This window comes from Myotis nattereri (assembly GCF_964212035.1).
Source record: "Myotis nattereri genome assembly, chromosome: 7".
Lineage (NCBI taxonomy): Eukaryota > Metazoa > Chordata > Mammalia > Chiroptera > Vespertilionidae > Myotis > Myotis nattereri.
In genome coordinates, this window is record NC_138082.1 from 87,069,680 (window position 1) to 87,088,447 (window position 18,768).

At 48.9% G+C, this 18,768-nt stretch overlaps 1 protein-coding gene across 1 annotated transcript; it reads right to left on the minus strand.

Annotated features, from left to right (window-relative positions):
- Positions 1-4,066: 4,066 nt before the first annotated feature.
- On the minus strand, positions 4,067-13,503 carry NIFK (nucleolar protein interacting with the FHA domain of MKI67). Its single transcript, XM_081095461.1, has 7 exons — positions 13,346-13,503; positions 12,525-12,668; positions 7,846-7,954; positions 6,661-6,872; positions 5,384-5,452; positions 5,194-5,265; positions 4,067-4,502 (listed from the first exon to the last, which is right to left on the minus strand). The coding sequence occupies exons 1-7, from the start codon at positions 13,448-13,450 to the stop codon at positions 4,320-4,322; spliced, it is 894 nt and encodes a 297-aa protein (XP_080951587.1). The 5' UTR covers positions 13,451-13,503; the 3' UTR covers positions 4,067-4,319.
- Between the last annotated feature and the right edge of the window lie 5,265 nt (positions 13,504-18,768).

The window sequence follows — 18,768 nt, forward strand, 5'->3', positions numbered from 1 at the left end:
TTCACTTATATTGAGGTCTGGAACTGTAGTTTGAGGATGGAAAATATATCTGCTACAGATTTGTGTGGGTATGGAGATCTGTTTTAACTTTTGCCAGCATATACAGCGTGACATTTCTTGTATTCAGATGTTGTCATCAAAGTTACTTTAGCAAAATATTAGTTTCAAATATAAGTGGTGCTCTGACTTCTGCTTCTAGGTTGAATTCATTAAGAAACACCAAGTCTGCAGCGAAAGCTAAATGATAAGGCCATTCAGTGTTTGAGGGGGGTTCTTCGCATTCAGAAATGTGCAGTTTTGGCTCTCAAGTTGGGACGTCTCAACAAAACTTTACCACCACAAAGCCATCGAACTGCTGTGTGGTAGGCAAGTCAGAATACTTAGCTGCTTCTTCTTCTTCTTTTTTTTTTTTTTTAATATATTTTTTACAGAGAGGAAGGGAGGATAGAGAGTTAGAAACATTGATAAGAGAGAAACATCGATCAGCTGCCTCCTGCACATCTCCTACTGGGGATGTGCCCGCAACCCAGGTACATGCCCTTGACCAGAATCGAACCTGGGACCTTTCAGTCCGCAGGCAAACGCTCTATCTATTGAGCCAAACCGGTTTCGGCTAGCTTCTTCTTTAAAAATACATTTTTATTGCCGAAACCGGTTTGGCTCAGTGGCTAGAGCGTCGGCCTGCGGACTGAAAGGTCCCAGGTTCGATTCCGGTCAAGGGCATGTACCTGGGTTGTGGGCACATCCCCAGTGGGAGATGTGCAGGAGGCAGCTGATCGATGTTTCTCTCTCATCGATGTTTCTAACTCTCTATCTCTCTCCCTTCCTCTCTGTAAAAAGTCAGTAAAATATAAAAAAGAAAAAAAAAAGAAAAACCCCAACTTAACTCTGGTGCCGTGTCACATATAGACATTAAAAAAAAAAAATACATTTTTATTGATTTCAGAGAGGAAGGGAGAGGAAGAGATAGAAACATCAATGATGAGAATCATTGATTGGCTGCCTCCTGCACATCCCCTGCTGGGGATCGAGCCTGCAACCTGGGCATGTGCCCTTGACCAGAATCAAACCTGGAACCATTTAGTCCACAGGCCGATGCTCTATCCACTGAGCCAGACTGGCTAGGGCCAGAATACTGAGCTTCTATTTCTGTCAGAAATTGCTGGAACTGATGATAGCTAAGTCCACAACAAATGAAGTACAACAGTGACATGATTAGTTCAAAAACACATGATAGGTTCACATATTTTTCTTTAAATGTTTTTAATTTTTAAAATTTATTTTTATTGATTTCAGAGAGGGAGGATAGAAACATCAATGATGAGAATCATTGCCTCCTGTACGCCCCCTACTGGAGATTGAGCCTGCAACTTGTGCATGTGCCCTGACCAGGAATTGAACCCTAAGTCCATGCTCAAGCACAGAGACACACCCAGCTGGGCAATTCACATATTTCTTTAAGTACTTGCTGGTGAATAATACAAGAAGCAGGCCTTAAACACCTTATATTTTCAGAAACTCTACATTTGTCTAAGTCTTTTTCTAGTTCCCTATGTTTGTTGTTTTTTTTCTTTTCTTTTTTACCAAAATCAGGTATGGCACATGTTGGAAGGTTCCACTTCAGTTGTACTGAATGAATGTTCTCTCCACTTTGAAAATATTTTTGCTTATAGTTGTTCCACAGACAGGCTAATTCTGCACAGAGGCTAATTCTTCAGTCATTTCTAGGGTGACAAACTGCCTGCATTAGCCTGGGACTGAGGAGGTTCGCCTAACATGTGACTTTCAGTGTTAAAACCAGAAAGGTTCTGGGGAAACCTTGATGAATTGGTCATCCCAGCACTTCAAATCTTGACTTTTTGAACAGTGAGCTGAACAGTATTGGTAAGGTCTTTTAACTTCTTAAGTGCCTGGGAAAAACAATCAAAATAATTTGCCTTGTTTTTATTTTACTTTTTTGTTTCTTCACCAACCCAAGTCAAATCTCCTTCCGTCACCATTTTCACTGGCCTTGTTTTTAAATTAACTATTGTTACTTCAACTCTTCAAGCAACTTTCTTGTTTAAAGGCTATCTTTTTTTTTTTTTTAATATATTTTATTGATTTTTTACAGAGAGGAAGGGAGAGAGGTAGAGTTAGAAACATCAATCAGCTGCCTCCTGCACATCTCCCACTGGGGATGTGCCTGCAACCCAGGTACATGCCCTCGACCGGAATCGAACCTGGGACCCCTCAGTCCGCAGGCCGACTCTCCATCCACTGAGCCAAACCGGTTTCGGCAAGGCTATCTTCTTAAAAAAAAAATGTTTTTATTGATTTCAGAGGGAGAAACATCAATGAGAATCATTGATTGGATGCCTTCTGCACGGCCCCTAGCAACCCAGGCATGTGCCATGACCAGGAATCAAATCGTGACCTCCTGGTTCATGGTCAAAGTTCAACCAATCGAGCCACACTGGCCTGGTTCACAGGTCAAAGTTCAATCGAGCCACACTGGCCAGGGATAAAGGCTACCTTAAAAAAAGTTCATTTTATGCCCTAACCGGTTTGTCTCTCTCATCAATGTTTCTTTCTATCCCTCTCCCTTCCTCTCTGTAAAAAAATCAATAAAATATATTTTAAGAAAAATAAAGTTCATTTTAGCCCTAACTGGTTTGGCTCTATGGATAGAGTGTTGGCCTACAGACTGAAGGGTCCCAAGTTTGATTCCAGTCAAGGGTGCATGCCCAGGTTGCTGGCTCAGTCCCCAGTAAGGGGTGTGCCGGGGGCAGCCGATCAATGATTATCATCATTGACATTTCTATCTCCATCTTCTCCCTTCCTCTGAAATCAACAAAAAATTTTTTTGTAAGTTCTTTTTATTGGACACATTTCTTCAGCTGCTGCAATCACAATTTACCTCACCATTGGTAAAGGGCTTTCCTTGCTTGCCTAATAAGCCACACGGAAACATTACCACCTTATAAACTTTGGGGTAAAAAAACTGCTGAGCCCTAGCCAGTTTGGCTAAATGGATAGAGTTTTGGCCCTTGGACCAAAGGGTCCTGGCCTTGAGTCTGGTCAAGGGCAAGTAACTTGGGCACATGCAGGAGGCAGCCAACTGACATGTCTTGTTCACATTAATGCTTGTCTCTCCCCCTCCTTTCTAGTCACTTTAAAAATCAATGGAAAGATATCCTTGGGTGAGGATTAGCAAAATTGTGCTGATAGTCCATTTAAAATGGTTAATTCTGCTTTTTGAGTTGGGAATATTGTGATGAATGCTTCGTCTGATAATGTCTATATATATTGTGTTCTTTTAGCACAGCTGATGTGCCACTGCCATCTGAATGGATAAAATAATCCAGTCCACCGTGAACATTTTCTCTTTAGACTGGATAGGTATGCACTGGTAATCAAAATACGTAAAACCCATGGTACTGAGACATGGGGCACACAAAGGTCATCGAGATGAAACTGTGCCACTGCCACCTGTAGTGCGCTCAGCAATGAGAGCACCACATATTGTCTCTATCACAACTAAGTCTTGTAGCACAAATGCTGCCATCTCAGCCCACTATCACTTTAAAGATTTACTAAATACTGGATAAAAAATATTTGAAGGCAGTTTTCAATGAACATGAATTAGCTAATACAAAAGCATATTTCAAGGGCATTAGAAAATTAAAAATATTTGAGGTGAAAACCTACTATTTTACTTCAAGACACCCAAGTCCCACTTGCATACAAATAAATTGTAAGTAGAACACGTTTATTTGCTGGTCACTGTTTAAGCCATGAAATCCAATTCCACACTGATGATACTTTAATGGTTAGTAGTCCATACTAGCTTACCAAAAACTAACTTACCATTAGGAAAATGACCACATACACATGTATACACACTTGAATTGCCTTCTCACTGTACCTAATGCCCAGTTTTGACCACTGGATGCGGAAGTCTAAAATCCCCTTATGGGTTAAATGTGCACAGCCTACACAGAGACCCCAGTTTTGACCACTGGATGCGGAAGTCTAAAATCCCCTTATGGGTTAAATGTGCACAGCCTACACAGAGACCCATGCAGACAATAAAGCAAGGTTTTATTTTCTTTAACAAACGCTGCAGTTTAGTATTTAAACCTGCAGTTCATGGTGACCCTTTTATGCAGACATGAATATGAATCTGGGAAGAGACTGGGAGACCGGGGCAGGGGCAGGCAAGCCAGTCACCAGTTCCTGTTGTTACTGACTGGAACCGACAGTGCTCCTTCCAATCCACAGCCCTCATAATAAAATCACATTTTCCAGAAGAAGTGCTGTTCACAACACGCTCAGAGTCACTGACTGCTTTTTCTTCTTTTTTTCCTGGACTGTGCAGGTGTTTCAGTCTCTTGTGATTGCTCTTTTATGCCCGATAAGGGCTGTTTGAAAACTATTTCATTATCTTCATCATCATTCATTTCAGCCACTTCAGATTTTCGTTTATCCAAAAATGTTGGTGTACAAACTGGTGTGGGGCCCTAAATTCAACAAGAAATAATACATAAATGTGGGAAGATATGAGGAATATTTTACCCCTCCCTCCTATTTTTACAAGTTGTGCAATGTTACTTCAGGCCTATTTCCATCTTTCAGTGACATAATCACACAGGAACGAGTTTAGGTGCTTATCAAACTTAGTACAAAAAAGCCACAATCGATTGTAATATAATATGCTCCATTATAGGGTATGAGGTAGAAAACCTTGATCTTATATTTATAAAAACAGTGGCCTCCTCTCTCCTAACTCAGTCACTTTGCTTAAGAGGTACAAAGTGCAATAATAAACTCACAACGATAACTTTTGCTTGTAAACTCACAGTATCTGCTGAAGTCACAAATTAAATGTGAGAAAAATTTTTCTAAATATTTTTATTGATTACAGAGAGAAAGGGAGAGGGAGAGAGAGAGAGAGAAACATCAATGATGAGGAGAATCATTGATCAGCTGCCTCCTGCACTCCCCCTACTGGGGATCGAGCCCACAACCTGGGCATGTGCCCCTGACCAGAATCGAACCTGGGGACCCTTTAGTCCCCAGACCCAGCTCTATCCACTGAGCCAAAACGGCTAGGGCTAAATGTGAAATTTTAACAAACTGACAGTAGCAGGAACTGTTTCTCCTCTTTTGAACTATACTACCTGATTCTCAAAATACTAACGACAATTTTACCTGGCTATCCACAGTATTCTCAGGAGTTTCAGGGGTGGCTGAAGCCTTCTCCTTTTCCTTCTTAGGTAAAGCCTTCAATAAAGTTTAAGAAACTTCATCAATTTGTATATTTAACAGTTTTCGTAGTTTGAATATATTTACCCATTTATCTTTCCCTAACACCTGGCATGGAATAAAAGAAAAATCTTACCTGCATATTTGTGGATTTCTGAAGGTTGGTGTTTGAAGCATTGCTTTTCTTCTTTTTCCTACGTAAAACCTTAAGTAAACACAAAGAAGTTATTACCTGGCAGTATCACATATTTACGTTTTTAACTTACCATTAGATCCTTACACATGTTATCAGCAGATCCTTCCTAAATGAGAAAGCATTCCAATTTAAAAAGCAAAATCCACAAATATAGTGAATGATCTCCAGTAAAGGGCAAAAAGTAAAGAGGGGCCGAGTTGGGGGATGGGCAGAAGCTGTGGAGATGAAGTGAGGCTGAGACCTGAGCTGGCCTAGCGTCCTGCTTTAGAGGACCAGCTCCCAAATGGTTCGTAAGAGGACCAGGGCCTGCTGCCTGGGACACAGTGATTTTTAAACACATGCTGTTAAAGCCTGTTTGGGATTTAGGCAAAGGATCAACAACCAGAACTGGGCCAAAAGGCGTACTCAGTCTTCTGGTTTCTGGATAAGGCTAAAAGACCTAATAAACTTAGGAAGAGATGCCACCCATCTCTTCCCAACAAATTAGCTGTTTGAAAATAAGCTGGAAGGGTCTGTGAAAGATCCAAACCAACCTCAGAATTTAGAGAAGAAATAAGATCGTCACCTATCCTAGCCACCCGAGCGGCCTGCACTCGTTTCGTAGTGGAAGACACAGCTCTCCCCCAGGAAAGCGGAGGGAGAACCAGCGAGCAGGGACACGGGGACTGAGTGGCACCTGTGCTGAGGCAGCTTCATGCCGGCAGGTTCGCTACATTCTAACCCCTGCTCACTTAATTCACAGACAACGCTGCTGAAATCTGACATGCACTTTATCTCCAATTTAAAAGGACAAAAACCAAAATTTTAACTGGAATGGCATAAAAAGGGTGGCCAATTTATAGTCTTTATGTTTACCGATACCATGTAATGCCAAACTTCATTTAATTCTGGTAAGGACACTTTTAATAGCAATCTAGAAGCATTATGGTTTGGGTTAAAGGGTGGTGTAACTTCAGTAATTTAAAACAGATCATGCAAAACCTAATCCCTTTCTGAAATTCCCTTTTCTATACAATGTGGACCATTGGGTCTGGCCTGACACACTTTAGGAAGAGCTGACAATGCAGCGCCTCAAAAATTCAGTCAAACCCTAGTATGTGGTAAGCAGTGAGCTAGACACTTTACAGAGAAAACCGTAATCATGTCACAGCGACTGAGACACAAAGCCCACCTCCAAGAAGAAAAGCACAAAATGTATTTTCTGAAGAAATATTTACCAATGAAGGAAAATCATAACTAATTCCCTTCTTAGCTAGTCTCTTCCTGAGTAATTTTTCTTTCTTTTTAAATCGCTCCTCCATCCGCAGCTTTTCAAGAAGGGTCCGGTTCTGATTATACCGTTTCACTGCTGGGAAAGACGGGTTCTTAAACGGAAGGTGCCACTCTCTAAAAAGTTCCGCATGTACACTCTCAGGTGGCATAAAATGACCTATATGCAAAAAAGAAACAAGTTTTCACCCGAGTGGGAGGGGCACAGCATAGCACGGACCCACATGTGCAGTCCTCTGACACCTTTTGGCTCACCTCAACCCTTCCTTCATTTCTGTGAATGAACCCATGCCGGCAGCAAGGCTGCTGGGACTGTCACGGCAGGAGGAACCAAAACGAAGAGAGGCCGGGGAGATGCCGCCTGGGCAGCCTCATCAGCTGCCTGACAAGATGTGCCTGACTTGGGTACCTGGATGCCCCCCCCCCCCCCCCCCCCCGAAACGTAACTCTGCCTCTGAAGGGCCCTGGGACCCAGACAGGGCTGCGCTGGGATGGCAAGCCGGCGGCGCCAGTTTCTGTAGGCGAACTTCTAGTCTGGTGCTGTCATGGTTTCTCTGGTAGAAGAGCTGCACCGTCTGAACTGTGACTCCCCCCTTCACTGTTACCCTATCTAGAACCCATTAATGGTCTCCGACTGTCCTCAGGACACATATCGAACTCCCAGATTTATAAGGATTCAAAGACCTGGCCTCCCCTCGTCTTCTCCCTCATCTCTTGCTCTTCTCCTCAGTCCCTCATAGGCAGATACTGCTAGTCACCTCTAGCTTTGCATTTGCTGTCCGCTCGGCCAGGATCTCAATCTTCATCTCCTTCCCTGAACCTGGCTCACTCCTTTTAAAACTTCAGATTTTAATCTAAATACTTCCTCAGGGAAGCCTTCCACAGCCCTTTAAGGTGGGTTAGTCGCTCTTCCTATCTGCGCCTAAAATCACTCCCCAATTCCATCTCGGCACAAACACAGCTCAGTCTGGTTTAGATTTTAAAATTCTAATTAGAACTGATCTTGCACCATCCTTAAGGGGATCCTCCAGAAATGACGTGGGATGTCTGAGTAGCTGAGCAATCTGTCCTTCACACCACAGCCACCCATCAACAGCAGGTAACCAGGCCCACGGGGAGACAAGTGCACTTACACTTCAAGAGCCTTTCACCAAAAAGGTAGTTGTTCATTGTTTCAGCAACTATCTTGGCAACATCTTCAGATTCAAATTCCACAAAGGCATAACCTTTGCTATTTCCAGTCTGCAATTAAAAAATCCGCCACGAAAACAATTAAACTCTAATACATCACTGAGCTGCTAAAATGCCATTAATTTAAATAATCACATCAGCCCCATTAGCAAATAACATCATGGCATACAATGTGGAAACTGTTGTGGGAAAAGGAAAGATCCCAAAAAGGCTGAACATGCCACTGACCTCGGGGTATTCCTGGGATCTGATCACACAGTAAGTCCATAACCACAGCTGGAATTCACAGTTTGAACTCTTCAAAATAGCCAATGTGAAGAAAAACAAAGTGCAGAAGGGCAAGGAGACTATCCTACACAGGCTGAAGAGTCACACCGACCAAATGCAATGCAGGAACCGTGACTGATCCCAGGTCAGGAAGGAAACCGGCAGCTAAAGACGTCTGGGACTACTGGGTGACTACGGCAAGTCCACGCTGGACCAGCGGGCGCCAACCTGTCGGACCTCACGGACCACCGGCTGGCGACCGCTGTGCCAGACTACTGTATCGTGTCCGGATTCCTAGTACATTTACGATGAAGTATTTCAAGTCTTTATGATTGCTACTTCCTTCTAAGGTTCAGCAAAACGAAGTATGTGTGTTTATAGCTATGGAGACATACAGCTAATGTGTCAGGGTGTCAATAACGGGTGAATCCAGGAGAGAGAAGAGATGTTCATTACATTATTGTTCTTTCCACTTCTCTGTAGACTTGAACATTTTCAAAATACAATTCTGGGGGAAACAATGATTATATTACAGTACAGAAAAATATTTACAAATGATCCTCAAAAAAGGCAGAAAAAAGTTTGTGAAAAAGACGGTAAGGGCAAAAGATAAGAATAGGCAGTTCAGGGTGGGGGTAAGAGGGAGAGATCAACCAAAGGACTTGGATGCATGCATATGAGCCTAACCAATGGACACAGACAACAGGGGGGTGAAGGGCATGAGTGGGGGGGGGGGGGGCAACGGGGCAGTAAGGACACACATGTAATACCTTAATAAATAAAGAAAAAAATTAAAAAAAAAAAGAAAAAAGAATAGGCAGTTCACAGATGAGGGAATTCTAATGGCTAATAAACCCATAATGACACTCAACACAATCAATTTAGGTCAGAAGGTCATGTTAAACAACTGAACAGAATGGTTAAGTAGTGTCTCATAGAACTTGTATTTCAGTTATGTGTTCATACATGTATATGTGTGCTGACTTCTCCTATAAAACTTAGAATGTTCCCAGCAGCTTCACCCAAGAGTGAAATATAAAAACCTAATGTTCAATGGGAAGCTAGGTAAACTTGAGTGTGTTCAAGCAGTGGAACATAGCAATGACAGTGAATGTAGTAGTTACGTGGATAAAGCTCAAAATAGACTGAATCCTATCTAATAAAAGAGAAACATGGTAATTAGCCATACCTCCACTACCCTTCCCATTGGCTAATCAGGGAGATATGCAAATTAACTGCCAGCCAAGATGGCAGCCGGCAGCCAGGCAGCTTGAAGCAAACATGAGGCTTGCTTGCTTCAGTGATGGAGGAATCCAACGTTCCCTGCCTGCCTTGCCGGCCTCTGAGCTTGCAGTTTCAAACATTGTTATAAATATAGAAGCTAAACAAAACCCCAGAAACCTGCTTTCAGCCAGCCGGGATCTCAGAGCTGGAGTTGAAACAGTGTTTCAATTATAGAACCCAAACAAACCAGATACCTGCTTTCAGCAGCTAAGGCCTAAGAGCTGGAGCCAAGCCTCAGAGCTAAAGCTGGCCCAGAATAAAAAAAAGAAAAAAAGGAGGGGTTGGGAGCTTCAGTCACCTGCCAGCCTGAAAACAGCCCTCAGCCCCTCACCCAGACTGGCCAGGCACCTCAGTGGGGACCCCCACCCTGAAGGGTGTGTGACCAGATGCAAACAGCCCTCAGCCCCTCATCCAGGCTGGCCAGGCACCCCAGTGGGGACCCTCACCCTGATCCAGGACGCCCTTCAGGGCAAACCAGCCGGCACCCACCCATGCACTAGGCCTCTATCCTATATAGTAAAAGGGTAATATGCCTCCCAGCACCGGGATCAGCGTGACAGGGGGCAGCGACCAAACCCCCTGATCGCCCTGCTCTGTGGGTGATAGAGGGCGGCGCCCCAACCGCCCCCCCACGGACCATGCTCTGTGTGTGACAGGGTAGAGCCATAACCTCCCCATCGCCTTGCCCTGAGTGTGACAAGGTGCGGCACCCCAACCCCCTGATCTGCCCAGCTCTGTGTGTGACAGGGGGTGGTGCCCCAACTCCCCTATCAGCCCTACTCTGTGAGTGACGGGGGGAGCTCCTCAACCCCCTGATTCGCCCTGCACTGTGAGTGACAGGGGGAAGCTCCCCAACCCCCTGATCGACCCTGCTCTGTGTGTGACAGGGTACATAGCCCCAACCCCCCTGATGGGCCCTGCTCTGTGAGTGACAGGGGGCAGTGCCCCAACCCCGATTGGCCCTGCTCTGTGCGTGACAGGGGGTGGCGCCGCAACCTCCCCATCGACCCTGCCTTGTGTGTGATAGGGGGCGGTGCCCCAACCCCCCAATCGGCCCTACCCTGAGCGTGACTGAGGGTGGCATCGCAACCTCCCGATCCGCCCTGCTCTATGCATGACAGGGGGCGGTGCTCCAACTCCCCAATCGGCCCTGCTCTGAGCCCGACCAGGGGCTGCACGTAGGGATTGGGCCTGCCCTCTGCCACCCGGGAGCAGGCCTAAGCCAGCAGGTCGTTATCTCCCGAGGGGTCCCAGACTGCGAGAGGGCACAAGCCAGGCTGAGGGACTCCCCCTTCCCCCCCGAGTGCACAAATTTTTGTGCACCGAGCCTCTAGTAAATAAATAAAAGTGCAGAAAGAGAGAATACTACTATACAATCTGTAGTACAGATTTCCAAAACACATACAGTAATGAAAAACACTGACTTTGTGAACAGTAATTTCCTGGGCATGGGAGCAGGTGCAGAAGACTGGGGAAGGGCACAAAAGGGACCTTAAACCTACCTAAAATCTATTTCTAAAAAAACAGAGGCCTGGCCCTTCCGGTTTGGCTCAGTGGATAGAGCATCGGCCTGCAGACTCAAGGGTCCCAGGTTCGATTCCGTCAAGGGCATGTACCTTGGTTGCAGGCACATCCCCAGTAGGGGGTGTGCAGGAGGCGGCTGATCGATGTTTCTCTCTCATTGATGTTTCTAACTCTCTATCCCTCTCCCCCTCTCCGTAAAAAAATCAATAAAATATATTTGAATAAAAAAACACAAAGGCCTGAAGCAAGTTGATGTTTGATAAAGGAAAATGGATACCTCAAGTCTCTAAATCATTTTCTGGTAGATTTCAGGACGTTTGAAATAGCTCACCCACAAAATAAGCAACCATTACCATTATAAATAGACAAATGGGGGGGGGGGGGAAGAGGAGGCATACAAAGAAAATGTGTTACTTTGGTTAGGATTAGAGAAATACCAGGGCATTTTAAATTTGAAATCCACTTTAATGTTGAGATGTTGCTTTGACAAAACTTAATACCTGTAACTTTAGAACAACTAGCGGAAGATGGATACATACCTTATCCACTCACGTACCAAATATAAAACTAACTTTGATCTGTTATAACTCAAGTGGGAAAATGTGAAGAAACTACATCAAGAAAAATAAAGATCCCAACAATGAGAGGTCTCTATGGTTACAACAATATAAGTGTACGTGTGTGGTAAAAAAATAAACAGAGAACGAAAAAAAAAATTCATTCAACAACCTATTTTGAGCTTTATCCATGTAACTACTACATTCAGTGTCATTGCTATGTTCCTCTGCTTGAACACACTCAAGTTTACCTAGCTTCCCACTGAACCTTAGGTTTTATAATATTTCACTCTTGGGTGAAGCTGCTGGGAACATTGTAAGTTTTATAGGAGAAGTCAGCACACTCTATTCCTGAAACAAACCACATAAACCTTTTTAAATTAGAAGGTAGGGATGACATAACAATCACACACACACACACACACACACACACACACACACACACACACACACCTCTCTTTCTGTAGCAGGCGCTGTCCCAAGAACCTCACATCCCCTACCTCGCCTAATCTGTAATGAGATACCCCTAGGACGATGGTGCTATTTCACTCATATTTTGCAAATGAGAAAACTAAAGCATGGACAGGTTACATACTGTGTCCAAGGCCATACAGCCAGCAACCCGTGGAGGCCAGGCCGTGCACACACGTGGCCTGGCCCGTGTCCCTGCTCTTCACGGTTCACGTACACACCTCTGCTGTCACAGGGTGCGTACACCCAGGCCAACACAAGGGGTGCGAACTGCTCCTCAAACTGGCGTCCCTGTGCAGCTGAACGCGCAGCTGCAGGACACCGCGATCCCTTTACCAAAACTGCCCATGTCATCAGAGGCTCTGGGGCAGCCACTCAGGCTCTGAACCTCGCCCGTGACCCCTTCTGGAGCGAAGACGGGTAAGAATAATACCGTGTGAGCACGCCCTCTACACTGTCCACGACGATGTGCTTTTGAAAAATAAAACAAATCGCCTGCTTCAGTAGGAAAACCTTACCCTTTTACTTCTGGACAGCTTGAACCTCGTCACAGTGCCAAACTGGGAGAAATACGCTCGGATCTGGGTTTCGTACAGTGCTGGAGGCAGGTGGCCCACATAAATGACTCCGGGAGTGAGTTTTTCTTTTTCTTGCTTCTGTTTCTGAAGACATGAAAACCAGGATAATACTTTTTTAATAATTAAAAAAAAATCACATTGCAACGAAGCTTGGAGAACCCTAGCTCTCCGTCCAGATCGGGACTGCGAGCCTCTCCGCCCGCGGAGCAGCAGAGCTGAGGCTCCGCTGAGCGGTGCCCGCCTCCCCCGAGGCCCGGCCGCGCCGCTGGCCACCCCCGCCGATGGGGGCGCTCAACCTCTGTCGTGGCCCATGGCTGCGCGAGCGGGTCTGTAACGCTATTCCACACCACCCGGCGGGGACCTCCACCGACACAGCCTCCACTTCGCATGCAGATCGCCGTGGAGTCGAACACGCCAACCGCACATTCCCGGGCCACGGCGAGCCTTCACGCCGCCGGGACCTCCCCCGGGTCAACTCCAAACGGGTGTCTCCAGCTGGAAGCCACGGCGAATGCAACCGATGCCGGGCCCCGTCAGCGAGTGAAGCCGGCGGGTACCGTCCTCTAGAGCCCCCGTCCCCGCGCCCACGAACCCGCTGCATGCCTCGCCATGCTTTCCCCGCCAGCTCCACCTCCCGCCTCGGCCCCCAAGCTCGTGGGGTGGGGCCGCCCTGGGAGACCCGGGAGGCGGCGGAGGCCGGAGGAGGGCGAGGCCGGGACCGACCCGGGCTCCGCGGGCCCGCGCGTCGCGGAGGCGCCCACCTTCGTTGCGCGCCGGCGGGCCTGGGCCACCTCCTTGTGAAACTTGTCGTCCTCCTGCGGGTTCAGCGACAGGAGCGGCTGCGCCGGGCCCGCGAAGACCGCCATGCCGACAGCGCCCGAGCCGCAGAGCTCCACGCGGCAGCCCCGGAAGTCCCAGAGCCCGTAGCTCCGCCCAAGCGGAAGTGGAGGCGGCCGACGTGCCCGGCGCCACAGGGAACGGGGGGCGGAGCACGGGGGCGGGCGCCCCCTGCTGGTGAGGCGCCGCTTGGCCTCGCTCTCATACCTGCTTTTGCTTATGGTAGATGGTAATGCGTTCACGCCTACTGTGCGGCCTGCCAATATCGCAGCGGGGAGGAGGGTTGGGGCGGGCGGGGGGGGGGGGGGGGGGGGAGGGCGAAGAGAGGGCAGGTGGGATGTTTAAAAAATTAATTCCAAAACAATACCCGTGACCTTGAGGTCTTGCTACCCATACTTTAGTTCTTTTTTCTTTGTCACTGACTTGTCGGTGAGCCCTTACTGTGTGTCCCTGTGCTGCTTCCCTTTAGGGAACTTCCAGACTCGGGGGAGGGCTGGATAAAGGACGTCCGAGGGTGGGATTGGTGCTCCGGAGAGATGAGGGAGTCCCACGGGGACGAGGCACACTGGGTGATCAGACGGAGGTGGCACTTGAGCTGCGACCTGAAGGCTGCAAGGAGCCGGAGTGAAGACCTGGAAGCCCATATGCCGGCAGGAGGACAGCACGTGCAGAGCCCTTAGGGCTGGAAAGAAGGAACCGTCCAGTGTGGCTGCAGCTCCCTGCGTGAGGAGAGGAGCTGGGGGCAGACTGGAGCTCTAGGGCTCTGCGTGCCGAAGTTGAAAGCTTGAGGTTTGTTGTAAATGGAAGTAGGTGTGAGGGTTTTAAGCAAGGCTGTGGCTGGGCATCCCTTTCAAATAGTAAAGGAGAGTGGGTTGCGGAGGAAGCAGGGAGAGGGAGGCCACAGGAAAGGTCCAAGCAGAGCTGGTCTGGGGGATGGAGGCAGCAGGTGTTCCGGAGCCAGCGAGAGCCAGGTTTGGCTGGTGCCCACCTGCAGGTGCAGGAAGAGTGGGGTGGGTCTGCAGGTCGAGTGGCATGGGAGGGGCTGTGCAGTGAGTGTTACCGGGAAACCCCCCGGTTGGGCTCCAGCCGCCAGTCGCTGTGTCCAATAGCAAAGGCAGGGTTGGATCATATTGGGCGTTTATTGAGAAGGCTAGCCAACCAAGAAGACAGGGCGCTTACAAGCATCAAATCCTGCCTCCCAGCAAGATTCAGGGGACAGGATTCTAAAGGGGCTGGGGCTGGGGTGAGGAATGCAGCTATGTGCAGGCCTGGGGGCCCGCAGAGCCTGCTAGTGTAATTAGTCATCAGGGATGAGATGATGCTTTGGCTCCTGATGGGTCGGCCTGACCCTGCTTATCGGCTGTTTGCTGGATTCACAGCTGAGTCACCTCCGCAATCGCTTCGCATGGGCCTTGAAAAGGAAACTTTAAGAAAAACTTAACCCCCTATTCACATATAAGAAACTTAACCCCCTATTCACATATAAGAAACTTAACCCCCTATTCACATAAGTATATGTGTTCTTTTTTTAAAAAAATATATTTTATTGATTTTTTACAGAGAGGAAGGGAGAGAGATAGAGAGTTAGAAACATCGATGAGAGAGAAACATCGATCAGCTGCCTCCTGCACATCTCCTACTGGGGAAGTGCCTGCAACCCAGGTACATGCCCTTGACCGGAATCGAACCTGGGACCCCTCAGTCCACAGGCTGACACTCCATCCACTGAGCCAAACCGGCTTCGGCAAGTATATGTGTTCTAAGATTTCAAATAGGTGCTCTATCTATTAGATTATATGTCCCCCCTAATGAGGACCAGCCTGCTTCCATTTGAAACAGAATTTTTGGACTGGAACCTGGATTCTTTGTCTGCCGGAGACGAAGAATGAATGCACAGACAGAGGGTAGTACATATAGCAAAGGTAAAAATTTATTGAAGAACAAGTACAGACTCCCACGTGGGGAGGGAGAAAGAGTCCCACAGAATAGACTCCCACGTGGGGAAGGGGAAAAGGGTCCCACCGACTTCCTGTTTCCAGGGTTTATAAAGGCTGCAGTTCCTGTGTCCTGATATCGCTCTGATTGGTCACTGTTCCCTTTGGAATTAGTTACTAGAGGAACTCCTGAGGCCCTCCTCCCTCATTGCTCTTTTCTTTCTGGGCTTTCTTCCTCCTTCTTTATTTGGTAAATATAGACCTGTTACTCCCAGTTCCCTTGTCTATGTAAATGCAACTGTTGCTGCTCCCTTGTCTTATGGAGATGTAACTGCACCTGGCTTCCTGTGTTATGGAAATGTACCTTCTCCCAGTCTGTAGTCCTGTGTTTTTCCATGGACCCCAATTCTAAAAACTCCCTAAACCTGCCAATGCTCCCCTAAAATTCCTGCCTCCCAGGCCTGCTTTGCCTCCGTCACCCCGGTCTCCCTCAGCTCGACCCTCACCCCGCAGGGCCAGCCTTCTATGACTCTGTAGCTGGATCAGCTCTTTCTATTAAATGTTTCCTTACAACTGTGTTTTCATGAACAGGTTGGATGGTTAGGAGCGTGCACGCAGAGAACTATGGTATTTTCTCTCAGGACTCCTTTTCATGAGCTCGTTTCTCTCTCCCCTGGATGAAATCTTGGGGACATCAGCAAATAGGAGCATTTTCCAGGTGTTCAAAATCTGATGTCAAATATCTCCTCTCCCCCAGCTCAGACCTGTCTCAGGTGAGAAATTCTCAAGGGGGTCACTGTTGACATTGTCCCTCTTGATTCTGTTCTAGGCAACTCTCACCAGAGGTGTTACTGGACAAGACAGCCCCCTGAGTCAGTGGAGAGGGCTGTGCCCAACCTCGATCCTTGTCTTCTCATATAAATGAGTTTATATGAGACCTTGACTGCGTTGTGAAAAGCCAATTTATTAAAGCTTTATTGAAAAAGCAAAGCAAGCAAACCCACGCATCTGGCTCATGGAGCACAGAGGGCTCTCAGCTAATCTGAAGAGCGCGTTGGGTGGGGGTCTGAGGCGTTATATACCCTCCTGTCTAGAGGTCTCAAAATTGCTCTGCTGAATATCTTGGCGTAGATTAATTCTCCAGGCCCCTTTTTACTTTGTGGTGACCTTCCCAGAATTCATGAGAAGCACCTGGCAACTTTATCTCGCCCAGCCTGAGACTGCTGGCTTCTCGCTTAGGGAGTAAGCCTGCCCTTTTTGACTTTCCCTTTTCCCCTCCGTTTCTGCCTTCTCTCATTAGGGAGGTTTTTAACCATTTGCTGTGGCCTTGGCTGGGGAATTACAAACTGGCTACAAAATGCTCACACTGTTTGGCCTTGTTTTAACTTTCCTGCCTCAGTTTCCCTATTCCTCCTGCCCTGGAATCCTGTAACAGTTCCACCTTCTCCCCTGCACCCCGTTCCTGTCAAGTGTTGGTATCTTGTATTGGCAGCCGGAGGAGACCAACACGGCCGCATTGGCTGGTCAGCCTGTGCGGTGCCTGCCTGGCCGTGTCAGGGCTGGCGCTGAGGAGCGTGGGTGCTCACCAGGAGTGCCAGGCACCCTCGCCTTGGCCCTTCACTAGACCATAGAAGCCAGCACTTACTGGGGGCAGAGAGTCTAGCCCCCCATCCTCACTCAGCCCAGCCCTGGCCTGCTTTCATACCCTTCCCAGCCCTGGTCACGCTCAGAGAACAGTGCCCTCCAGGAATTCCAGTGATGTGTGCTCCGACCTGCAGGGCAAGGTCCCATTCTGTGCCTCTGCCACCCAGGGTCTGAGGGTCACCTGGGCAGGTGGTCACAGGAATTGTCTGGCATCCTGGTCAGAACATCCAGAAGCCTGTCACACCCCCTGCCCAGCCCCCGCCATGTCCCGGGGGAGGCCCTCCTCCGCTCTGGGCCGCAGGCTTCTCATCTCTGAGGAAGTGTCTGGTGAGACGGCGCTGTCCTGTGGCAGCAGCAAGAGGCTATTGATAGACCCGCAGCGGCCTTCCTCATCCCAGGGGACCAGCCGTGCCAGTGTGTTCGTCCTTCCTTTCCCTTTCCTCGTCCTCCCCCCTTCTTTCCTTCTGTCCTTCCTCCCCTCACTCCCTTCTTTCTGTTTTGCTGGGAGACCACCTGAGCCTTGGGTGGAGCAGGCCTTCACCCAGCTGGGCTGTCCCGCGCACACTGCCCCCTCCCCCAGCACTCAACCCCAGTCATCGAAATAACCAAAGTGCCTGCATGCGCTTCCACACCCCCGAGTGGACTGATGAGTGTGCCCACTGTGGGTCTCTCTCTTCCCTGCCTCCCACTAGCCTCCGGCACCATGCCTCCGTGGGGACAGAACAATGGCCTGTCGTTCTGTGGCACCACCATCACCGCCCATAGGCTGGAGCACCTGCTGGGGGCCAAGATGGGAGGACTGGTGGCTGGGATAGGAGGTGGGTGGGCGGTAGGCGAGACAGGGTGTGCCGCGTGCGCAGGAGCTGGGCCCAGGAGGAGAGGACTCTGTGGGGTGAGCCTGAGGGCTGGCAGGGGCAGGGACACAGGGTGGGCGCCGGGAGGGGCCTGCTCACCCTGCCCACCTTCCCCTCCCCTGTTCTACCTTCCTATCACTCTGCCGGGTCTCTGTGGAGTCATCCACATGTGCCACCCGAGAGGGGCCACGCTGTCGGAGTCAGCCTGCTCGGCCCACTCAGGCAACGGCTTGTGGGGACGGGCCTGAGAGGGAGACTTCCGGGGAGAGGGAAGAGGGGAGAAAGCCTGTCGGCAGCGCCACCCCAATGAGTGTCACCTGCAAGCTGAACACAGCTGGCCAACCCAGCCTCTTTGTCGGTAGTGACGTGGGTGAAGTGGGGTGACTACCCCAGGGGGTGCAGATAGGGGGAGGGGATTGTGGGGGTGCCCAAAGGTCCAGACTCCCTCTAAAGGCCCCGGGCTGACTCGCCAATCTCCTCCTCCACCTCGTGATCCTTTCCTGCCATGGAGTATGGGTCACGGTGCCGTGGGCCTGGCAGGGCCTGCAGTCCACGGCGTGATGCCCTCTTCCCAGCCTGGATTAGTCAGGTGTTTTCTGTATTTCATAATGTTTTGACGCCTTCAGAAGCTGTCTGGCTGGGAGAGGCTGTCCTTTCAGGGCAAGCCAGTTCTCGGAGGTAGCACAGGCCCTGCCTGCCATGCCTTTCACGCGCCTCCTCTTTGTCTAACTCCCACACCAACCACTGCCCCCCTGCTCCAGATCACTCCAGGGCCAGGTACCAGGCAACCGGGGACCACGCCTATGGTCCAAAGCTACAAAAGTCATTCAAACTGGCCCGTCCTAAGCCAGGGTCCTGCCCTGCCTTGCCTACCCCATGCCAGCCCCAGTGAAGCCCTGCCTGGCCTCCCAGCTG

Coding starts and splice junctions, on each gene's coding strand:
- NIFK (XM_081095461.1), bottom strand. CDS start 13,450: ATGGCGGTCTTCGCGGGCCCGGCGCAGCCGCTCCTGTCGCTGAACCCG. Junction 6,873..7,845: donor TGGTGAAAGGCTCTTGAAGT/GTAAGTGCACTT, acceptor TTTTGCATATAG/GTCATTTTATGCCACCTGAG. Junction 5,266..5,383: donor AGAAATCCACAAATATGCAG/GTAAGATTTTTC, acceptor ACTTTATTGAAG/GCTTTACCTAAGAAGGAAAA.